The 11,144-nt window shown below is 44.7% G+C and overlaps 1 protein-coding gene across 2 annotated transcripts in view; it reads left to right on the plus strand.

Moving 5' to 3' along the window:
* Positions 1–8,113, plus strand: part of SLC12A8 (solute carrier family 12 member 8) — a 652,049-nt gene extending 643,936 nt beyond the window's left edge. For both annotated transcript variants that reach the window (XM_069616644.1, XM_069616643.1), the window contains exons 13-14: positions 131–191; positions 5,636–8,113. In XM_069616644.1, the coding sequence (XP_069472745.1) occupies positions 131–191; positions 5,636–5,801 (227 nt within the window). In that variant the 3' untranslated portion in view covers positions 5,802–8,113. The remainder of the gene's footprint in view (positions 1–130; positions 192–5,635) is intronic.
* Positions 8,114–11,144: the final 3,031 nt, after the last annotated feature.

The following is an 11,144-nucleotide window of genomic DNA, read 5'->3' on the forward strand; positions in this document are numbered from 1 at the left end:
ACCTATAAACAAAAAAACAGCAAACACAATGGGCAAGGCACTGCAGACCTCTTACTGTTACAATCAAAGAACGTTCTTGTTATTGTGTTTGACGCGCCTGTCGGTGTCTATTTTTTGTTTTTTTGAACAGGAGCTTCAGCAGATTTCAGCTTCGTAACATGGATTCGGTCACTTCTGGCAAATACTTTCAGGTTGGTATTAAAAACATCTCCCAGAGCACCTGAATCCAGTAAAACATACAAATACAAGAGCTAGGAATTAGTAACAATGTATCGTAGATGCTCCTGTCTCGTCTCTGTGCAGATGAAATGAGTAGTAATTGTATTTCATGTTTTTTTTGGACACCGCTTATTATCTTGCAAGTCTTAGAATATGCAATCATGATGTGGAAACAAGGGATATCTTGAATTCAAACGTTGGCCCCCTGGTGTATCAGGTGCATAAGGAAAGCAGGGCACATTGATTTCTCCTGGATTATTTCCACGCCTCCCCTTTCAATGGCTGGGGCATGAGTTTTCTGCATGTGCACATGAGCATGTTGTGGGATTCCCGTGCTTAGTTCTTGCACAAAGTTCCTCATGTGGCAGGGGACCACATTCTGTTTGTGTGTATAGATTGTGCCTAGATTTCCAGGGCCAACAAAAGCCAGGCACCGTCCATGCGAATCAATGGGCCGTGGCACGCGTCACTGCAGATTTCTGCACACCCCGTGACAGCCAATGCGCACGTATTCACTGCACTCGTGCAGGAATGCATGGAACTGTATCCACGGTGTGCAAGGATGCACTGGATTCCCCAGAAAGATCCCAACAATGCAAATGTGCAATGGGCTACTCTCTTTGCCATAGTTCCAAACTGTGCATCTGGAAATGTTTGTGATGGTGCATAAAGGTACAACTCAACTTAATTATGCTCTTTTATATCAATTCCCTATGTCACAGTGGCGAGGCAGGATTTGATGCCAGAGGGAGCGAAAGACGGTGCCTCGTGGGGCACCGAGCAATGCCATTTCTCTACTTTTCTTGTGGTGGGGGTGGCACGTTGGGATCTGGAAGGATTTGCAAGCATCCCTAGACCGGCCCCTGCACCCACAGGCCCCAATGATGAATTTAAATCGACAGCAGCAAAAAACTGAAATGATCACAATCCAGAAATGTGAAAATAGTATATTTAGGAAAGGGGAACTTGGGTACCATGTGTGGGGTCTGTTGCCCTAACTAAACATTTATTGCAGTTGTACAATAAAACGGCATGCAATGTTAGGAAACACTTGACATTTACATGCCAGAGTAACTGTTTTGTGCATTGGAAATACAGAGAAACTTGGCTCAAGGCTAGATTGCAAGACTCTGGCATTAAATAAATGAACAGAAATGCAACAACGTATTGCTTGATGAGGTGGTCAGTGATATCAAGGAACGAGAAGTATAGAACATCCTGTCAACAGACTAAGGGAGACAGCTTTCTGAAATGTGCATGTTATGTACAAAACAAATGCAAAATAACACTTGGCGGTTACATAGTGCTAACTGATATAACCTTTACGGTGAATAGCTGAAGGTGCCGATGTGTTATGAAGCTTTTTGCCAAGGGTATTTATTTTATTGACCTCTGAAGGGCGTAAGGCAAAGTCTTTTCTATCAGGATTCATCTCCATCCTCTGAAGATTTCCCTCGAGTTTCTGCCATAGATGCATTAACCCACCAAGCTACCCATGTTGCCCTCAAATATTCAGTTCATGACTAATAATTAAACATCATGGGACTGATGTCACACTGTTGTCACTACCCAAAGGGCATCAATCCCAGAGAAATTAGTGTTGGAGGGCGGGGGGGGGGGCAGACAGTTGGCATAGATAATGCCCAACAGAACAGGTTACATCAGAGGATATTCAGTCATAGCATGTCAATGACACTGACCGAACCTTGCCATGAATGGGTGTGTACCTGTCCCTGCCCCTGGGATAAATTCACTTGGTTATGGAACATAGTTTCCCTTCTGCCAAGTTGAAATCTGTGTGAAATGTAGCTGAATAGTACTAATGAGGCTGGAATGCTGAATTCCAAAACCTCCAGGAATGTAGACAAATGTGTGCTACTTTTCTCACCTAAGATATGTACGGGTCTTACACAGTGGTAGCACGGTGATTGGCAAAGACCTTTATACAGGCAAAAAAAAAAGTGGAAACCTAGCTCTCCCTAAATCTAAGAGGGGTTTCCCTGCCTCTATTAAGAAACTAAGGAATCAGTCAGAATGTCCATGTAAATTAAGAGTCCACTGTTGTGTCAAAAGGACTACTTCTATCCCTTACACTTGTAACTAACAAGAAAAGGGTAGTGGATCTTTTTGGTCCAGAAGAATGACTCTCTTCTTCTGGACAATGAGCCACAGTTGCAATCGTAGGGGGAATTTCCCCGTGAGAAAGACTCCTCTTTCCAGGTCTCAATTTCTTTCTGAGGAAAAGAAACAAAGTTCCAACTTGTGGTGCTGTAAGGTTTAATTTCCAATTCAAAATAAAAAGTTCCAAATCAAACATCATTCCTTATTGACCATAGTTTTCTTTCATTTGTGGATTCCTGGAGAATGCTTCCCTTCTCCAGGTATTTGGTTCTCAATGTTTACACAGTGCCAATGGAGTGATTCCCTTCCCCGGGTCTTCTCCCGTTTGGCTTCACGATACACAATCTTCTGGAAAACCACCAGGTTCCATTGCTTTAGTCTCCTGAGGTTTCTTGGCGTCACAGTTCACAAGGGTTTGGTGGAATGACTCCCTTGCCCCAAGCTCTTCTTAGACTTCAGCATACAGTCACTGTCAGTGGGCATGCCTCACTTCCCCTGGCTTCTTTTCCCCTTTAGGCTTTCACAGTTCAATGTTACCAGGCGGAATGCCTCTCTTCCCCTGGTTTTCTTTGCACTTCAAATGTTCCTGTCTTTGTGCAGTAACGCCGGTTCACTATCCTGCCAGGTACTGTGACTATGAAGATGTCTTGGCTATGAAGATGTCTTGGGTTACTCTTCATAAAAGGATGTGAGTCCTTGACCCGTGTTCGAATGCTTTTCAGCCCTTCTGGAGGCCCACCAAACGTCCTGGCAACCCAGGTACCTGAAAGGGGCTTGCTAGTGTTCTTCGGTTGGTGACAGGTTCTCCTCTGTGTCCTTTCCGGTCTCTCGTGGCCCCAGCTGCTTTCTGATGTGCTGCGATGGCGCTGCAGCATTTGGCATCTAGTGGACTGCACGTCTCCTTTCATCCGTGTGTGCCAGCTGTTCCTTATGACTGCCTGCTTCTCCACGGCTCTGGATTGTTTTGCCACGCTGGACCGGATAGTGACAGCTCTGCCTGCAGGACAGCGTCCGCAGCAACAACTTCTGTTCTCCACTCCGGTCTGCTTCCCATCTTGCAGTTCTTCCAGGGAGGACTTCTCTATACTTCCTGGTTTCCGGTTTCAGTTTTTAATGGTCTACGCAATCGCATTTCTAGAGAAACTAGACTGTTCATTCACGTTCTCGTAAGTGCTCTCTATGCTTCTGCAATTCTTCATCCCAGTACTGATCCCGAGGTCTTCCAGGGAGTCAATTAGTCTCTCCCTCGTCTCAGTACTTAAGGGATACATGCCCGTTGTGGAGTGCACACTCTTTCTCATCCCAGTACTTCCTATATTTATGGTATGACATATAGGAGTACTAGGGAAAGTGTTCTTGGAAGGGGGTAGGAAGGTGTGTTAGGTGGGCTATGCGGAACCATGTTCTCCCCAAATCGTCACTAATCCCATAGGGAGCTTTCCTCCCCCATGAGATCCACCTGCTGAGTACCACCCCCCAGGGGGACTATCAGGTAGCAGCCTCACCTCCCTGGCCTCATGGGAAGGGGCTCCCCCTAGGGGATAAGGGACGACATCCAAGGATTCGTCACAGATCACACAATTGTCATTCAAAATTATCTTTTGCAAATATGCACATTTCACTGTTAGATTGTGAGAACGGTCAGGTTTTCAATAAACTTAAAAATGTAAAAACAAGTCATTATAAAAAGAGTGACTTAATTAGAAAAGGCGAAAAAAAGACAAATGCCAAAAACAAAGCTTCATGGCAGTAAGAGAATATAGGAGAGGGACTTAAGGGCGAAGGATCCATGACTGATGCTGTAAGAGGAAGACACTGGGCATAAGAGGATAAGAGAGAGATTGTTCGAGAGGAAAGTGAAGCCGGTGTAGGTAGTGCTTGAGCGAGCAAGTGAACAAAAGAATAATAGCAGGCAAACGCAAGGAAGGAGAGAGAAGGTATAGTGTATTTGGAAAAGACGGTGAGATGTGCACAGCCTAGAATGCATGGTATATGGACTCGTATAACAATACTTAAAGACTTTGCAGAAATTAATAAGCTGTTGTGCAGTGCTTTTACACACTGCACTGGTATGGCCAGGCTCACTTTCCGGTCAGGTTCAAGGCGCTGCCTCAGCTGCCATCACTGAGGATGTATGGGGAAGGCAGAGGATGTATGGGGAAGGCACAGGCTGATTACACTTCCAATGGGCCAACAAAGTTCCCCTTGCTGCTAGTCACCTCTTGTGAGTCAGTATCCCATGTGCAGTCTTCATCGGGCCAGGCTAAAATGTTACATTGTATTTATTACCCCTTCGTCCGGCTTCTTCGTCCAGTCCTTACTTCGTTGAGCCATGAACCTACAAGACTCCTCCCAGCCCTACCCACGGCCTGGTATCCCAAGCACACTCCTATAGGGCAGGGCGGGAGCCCGTGGCATATTTGTGGACACCATGGAAGGGCGCGCTTACAGAGTCTCGCACCTAAATATTGGAGGCCGTCTAGGAAGACATGCATTTGATTTCCACTCATATTGTATGAAAGAAGTGCACTGATCCTTGGACACCCAACATAATTTTAAGAATCATCTTCTGTTTTGTCCATCACAAGTGTAACCTCTTCTTTTTTTCTGTATTGCCAACTTGTCTCACCTACCTATATAAAGGGAATAATCGAAGTCCTGTTATGCACTATCGTTTTCTCCTACTAATTTTCCACACCAAGCATTGTCTCCTAGTCTTTAATTTCCAATTGCTGCTTGTAGTTTTGGCTTTTGTACAAGTTTTAGGCATGTGCCAGGCACTGCTACTCGCACCATTTCCTGCTGTTACCATCGATGGCCAGTTAATACCAATACGGCAGTGCCTGGAAAATGCCTTTCCCGTTCCTACACTGTTACCATTGCCAATATTGTTTCAAACGTTTCTTGTGAGAGATTCCCCCACACACATAAACCCTTTCCTGTCAAAAAAGCCAAACCATTTCTACTTTTTAATTTGCTTATAAAGATGGTTTAGCAACATTCTTTACTTTTTACTTAGTCAGGGGATAAAGGTGTGTGTTTACCGGCTTGCTTGAGAAGCTGGATGTGGCCATGCGCCTGCTCTTGCTTCATTGAGCGTCGCGCCCCACTGGAATGCTTGGTCACTGCTGTGCAGTCGCCGGGACCTGCTCACTGCGAAGGGCCTTTGCATTTGTAAGCATCATGGCTTTGTGGCAAGGGCTAGGAGCGCTTTTGTTGACACATCACAGCTGCAGCCGCTGAAGGCTGCCCAACAAAGGGCGTGTTTCTGAAGCTTCTGCCTTTCTGTTTTCAGGAGGCGGCCGACCCTACAGGAGCAGATTTTTGTGACCCCCTCCTTCGCCACGGTTGGCATGGAAACCACACAGCTCACGGAAGAGAATGCAGATTTCGCCTCTCGGGACCGCTACCACCACTCCTCTTTCATCAGCAGAGGGGAGTTTGTGAATCAGTTCCACTAGCCAAAGGCAGACATTATCCAGCCATTTATTTCAAACGCTGGTGGACAGCGAGGAGGGACAAAGAGCCCACAAGAGCGTGGATGCAGCTACACGTGTGCATGTGTTTACAATGCCCCCTCCGTTTTTTAGGATGTGTGAAAGTTTACAGAAGTTCCAAAGTTGCAGTTGGGCCCGATGTCCTGTTCCAACACAGGACACATCATGAACTGTATGACAATTGTTATTTTTAGGAATGAATTGTTTTGACAGTGCCCTGGAGAGTGTGAAATGTAAATTTAATCTGTGAATAATCCGTGTATTACAAATACGACTTCCCACTGAATGCATAGCTTTAGACCGACATGGCCCTTACAGTAGGCTGGGGCCATGGTACTGAACACCATGTGATATCTCACACATAGCAGGGTACTGTGAATGCCCCACTTTAATGTGACACGGCGGCAAGCCATGGTATAATTCAAGACCTCATTTTATTAGTTTAAAGAATGAACATGCAGCCAGTGTTAAATAATTGATCTCAGAGTTGCAGATTAAGTGTGATGGGCTGCCACCAGTGCAATTTAAAGACTACGCAATAACGAACAGCATTGTTCTATCATAGTATATCCCAGAAGGAGACCTGCAATGCTGCTTAGTAAAAAAAGTTCCAAACCCAGCACTTTATTTGGAAGTCCTCCTCTCTCTGTGAAAGGATATGTAGTCTTTTTATTTATTTTTTATTCCTCTCTTTTGTGGATTTTTTTGGTTTTGCATCAGGCAAAATCCCAAAAGTCTGTGCTCAGGACCGTCAGTTCCAAGGTTCAGTGATTGACCATCCACCGCTGTCCAGGGCATCCTTAAACAGCCATGGTTTTATAGATCTCTGTCAAGGTGGCCACATGGCAGTGCCACTTACTGATCCTCTTGCAGAACACTGCCAGCCACGAGGTCTCTTACCCTAAGGCGGCCTATCTGCACCTGGGAACTGCAGCCAACCTTTCCCTGTTCAACCTCAACTTTCAATTAGGGCAGTTCATGGCATTGAGTACTTTTCCCACAGAGACCTTTATGCATAAGGTTCAGCGTGTAGAAAAGTCACCTCTTCTTTGCAGACATCCGGGGCAGATCTTTAAGCATTGGCCTCATGGGTTGAAACCTCTTAATGTCTTCCACGCAGCCATCACTGCATATCATAAAGACGTTTGTTTACCGTATTGCAGGATATCCTGTCAATTACCTGACCTTGCAGCTAGCAGCATCCTTCTGGCCAGTTGTGCCACTCTTCCGCGAGTCATACTTCCCTCTGTCACAATCGCATCCAGGATCCCTTGTAAGTCATTCACATTTCAATATTGCATAATGTTGTGGCCCTCATTGATCCCTTGGGCTCCGTATTCATTTAGGCGGGTCCGTGCTCACTTTGGTACCATCTTGGCAAGCACCCCATCTGCCACATCATGAAATAGTTAACTCTGGTTGTCCTATTGGTGGAAAGATTTCCAAACAGGAGAACTTCCCCACTATCCTTTAACATATCTCTCGCGTGGCGGGGCAATATGTACCCAAGGCCTTTAGAACATTGCAAGGTGCCTTCACATAAATGGTGAGAAGTATTGGTGCGGACGCCAAACCTAGGGTTATCCCGTACAATGCTCACACCCGGGTTTTGTAAAATAACTAGTTGTTGGGAGATGGTAACAAAGAGATGAATCCTGAAAGCAGCTCCCATATAATCTTGTTTTATTTTTATCTCATGTATTTTTATACCAGATCCCACTTTATACCATAATTTAAATCTTGAATTTTAAAATAAAGCATAGGACTGCAAATACAAAAAGGAAATCTGACATCAATAACATAACTACGCGATGACTGAAACTTCAAAATGTGCACATGAGCAATTTACCCCAAAAATTATGAACTCCCCTAACCCCCCCCCACAACTGCAAAATATTTTTAAATGCATTTTTCCTCCTTCTCCTTGAATGTTCTACCCATTGGATGTTGATTGAAATTTCAGCTGTCTTTCATGACCATTAGAAAAACAAATTTGAATGCTGTAAGTGGAGGGCAGTTTAGACACGATAAAGTTGTGCATGTGGAGAAGGCCAGAAGCTATGTAGAATTATTATCAGGAATCTGGATGAAATGTGTAGCATGGGACACAGGGTAGTCTCTTTTAATGTTCTGCTCCACATTTTGTTTGCATACTGATGACTTGACAAGGAACTAAGTGGCATTGCATGCTTCTCGGACACATAGGCCACTAGCGGAATACTGCACAATGTGCACTCATTTAAGAGACAACCACTGTGAATAAACACTGGCACGCGCCACTGTGAGATGATTGACTTCCGAGGTTGGTCAGGGGGGCCGATAATTGTCAATGGCGGCAAACCATTCTTTTGAAAGGATGGTCAAGGTTTGTTTGAAAGGTGAGCCCAAAGAACTACGGAAGCACGAGGCTTGCAGCGGGGGTGAACAAACAAAGGTAAGATAAGAGGCATATTGTTAAAGCCAATCGTTTTGTTTTTGTGGTGTTTAATACAAAAAGTTATGCTGCATTTTGAAAGAGGAGCTCCAGACGGAAAATGTTTTTTTTCTCTCCAAAAAACACCTTTCTTAAGTACCCTCAACAGTGTTTAAATTCAAGTCTGAGCACGGGAGTCACACTTTGCATGAATTGAGGGCTCTTTAGAAGTAGGGTCTACTACCAAAGTAGCAGATGGTCCATTTGATATAATAGAGAAATATTATATGCATTTAATAGAAGAGGAGATCCACTCTTCTCTCCTGACTTCTTGTCCTTAGTTAGCCCCGGACTGGGGGATGGGGCTACTGGCCTTAACTCTGCTCTTCTCTGGCCGCTGGCCCACTTATGTTCTAGCAAGCCACTCCTTAGTCTATCAGACATGCATATTGGGCCCCTTCTAATGCTATGCCCCTTAAATGGGAAAAGGAATATGTTATGATCACGCATAGAAACCTTTTCCACCTCCTCTGTGTATGATCTGGCTCCAAAGGGTCCAATGCTTCGTCATATCCACACTCAATCCACCCATCCAGAAAGGGAAGTCTAGGGCTAGTGTTGGAGGTGTGTACAAATGGACATGGAAAGTCAGGATGGAGTTGTGGTCAACAAAAGGGTCCTGCTTTCATGGCCCCATTGCCCCCTATGATGGCGAAACAGCTCTGACCCCACACGTGTCTAATAAAGAGAGCATCATGAAAGCAAAGAAAAGGTTCAGACCAGAAAAAAACATGGCCAACTCACTGAAAACCTTTTCTATATTGACATCAGGTATTGTGAACCTAGCAGGGAGATGGCCATGTTTCCGTACAGGCAGATGATATATGAGACATACAAAGGGGATGGGCATACAGACTGATTTTACTATGACGGGACGTTCAGAGACAAAAAGTGAAAGGTATCCGGAATTTACAAAGAGTGAGAAATACCGGAACAAAGGTTGCTAGTAGAGACGGGTGGCTGTAATGGGCAACCCTATAAACCATGCCGAGTTGCGGGCAATCATTTTTAAAGGGGTAGTCCAGCTAAAAATGTTATTTAAAAAATAGATAGGCAACAATAAAAAAAAAATACTAGCCCTTTTTTTAAAAAACTTCCTATGTAAAATTTTGAGCTATTCAAGCTCAAAATTCGCAAAAGCAAGCAGATGGGCGCATCCATTTTGTGAAATGAATGCCCGCCTGTGCTGGCTTTTGCTTTTGTGGCACTAATGAAGGAAAAGCCACCCAGCTGTAGTAAACAAAAGCTACCGCTGGGTGGCTTTTCCTTTATTGGTGCTGTACGCGGAGGACGGGGACCGGAGACCAGAGCAAGAAAGCTGCAGCTGAATCTCGGTAAGTGCTATTTATTTTTTTTTAAAATAAGCACTAGCTGCAGTTTTTTTTCTACGTTTTCTGGGCTGGAGGAGCCCTGAAAACTTAGAAATAAAACTGCAGCTTTAAAAACATTGTATTTATGTTTGCGGTCGCTTTTGAAGCTACCGCACACTTAAATACAACGTTATTGTGTTTGAAAACGCTGCGGTTTTTCTTTTCAAGTTTCTCCGGCTCGGAGGAGCCTGAGAAACTCGGAAAGAAAAACCGCAGCGTTTTCAAACACAACCGCATTGTGTTTCTGCCTGCTGTGGCTATCACTTTGGGTCTGACCCAAAGTGAAAGCCAAGGCAGGCAGAAACACAACGCGGTTGTGTTTACATGCCGCGGTGTTTCTGCCTACAGCTGATTTCCCATTTGCGGCTCTCGGCTCCCCACAGGGGGCCCGAGAGCCCCAAATGGGAAATGCTAAATGCTGCAGTGTTTCTGCCTAAATCTGCTTTCCCATTTGGGGCTCTCGGGCCCCAAATGGGAAAGCAGATTTAGGCAGAAACACAACCGCGTTGTGTTTCTGCCTGCCTTGGCTTTCACTTTGGGTCTCCGGTGCTCCCCTGGGGGAGCACCGGAGACCCAAAGTGATAGCCACAGCAGGCAGAAACACAACACGGTTGTGTTTGAAAATGCTGCAGTTTTTCTTTCCAAGTTTCTCAGGCTCCTCCGAGCCGGAGGAGCCTCTGAAACTTGGAAAGAAAAACCGCAGCATTTTCAAACACAATAACGTTGTATTTATGTGTGCGGTAGCTTCAAAAGCGACCACAAACATAAATACAACGTTTTTAAAGCTGCAGTTTTATTTCTAATTTTTCCGGGCTCCTCCAGTCCAGAAAACGTAGAAAAAAACTGCAGCTAGTGCTTATTTTTAAAAAAAATAAATAGCACTTACCGAGATTCAGCGGCAGCTTTCCTGCTCTGGTCTCCGGTCCCCGTCCTCCGCGTACAGCACCAATGAAGGAAAAGCCACCCAGTGGTAGCTTTTGTTTACTACAGCTGGCTGGCTTTTCCTTCATTAGTGCCACAAAAGCCAGCACAGGCGGGCATCCATTTCACAAAATGGATGCGCTCATGTGCTTGCTTTTGCGAATTTTGAGCTTGAATAGCTCAAAATTTTACATAGGAAGTTTAAAAAAAAAAAGTCCTAGTATTTTTTTTTAATGTTGCCTATCTATTTTTTAAATAACATTTTTACCTGGACTACCCCTTTAAGGCTTCAATTTATTCTTCTATCACGAATTCCACATGTGCAAAAGGTGACAGGCCAAACCCTTTCAGAGTGTGGCAGAAGCACAGCAACAATGGAATGGAACCTGGCACAAAGGCAGGTAAAGACACTCTTGTTTAAGGCAGCTTTACTGTGGGACTCTTAACCGTACATCTTGACAGTGTTCCTTTGCTAAGGTTAAAATGCAAGATTCTCTGTATGCGTTGGGTGGACCTGTGTGGTGCTTGTTGTTTGAGGCATTT

The sequence above is a fragment of the Ambystoma mexicanum genome, chromosome 9 (genome assembly GCF_040938575.1).
Source record: "Ambystoma mexicanum isolate Mex_15411 chromosome 9, UKY_AmexF1_1, whole genome shotgun sequence".
Classification (NCBI taxonomy): Eukaryota; Metazoa; Chordata; class Amphibia; order Caudata; family Ambystomatidae; genus Ambystoma; species Ambystoma mexicanum.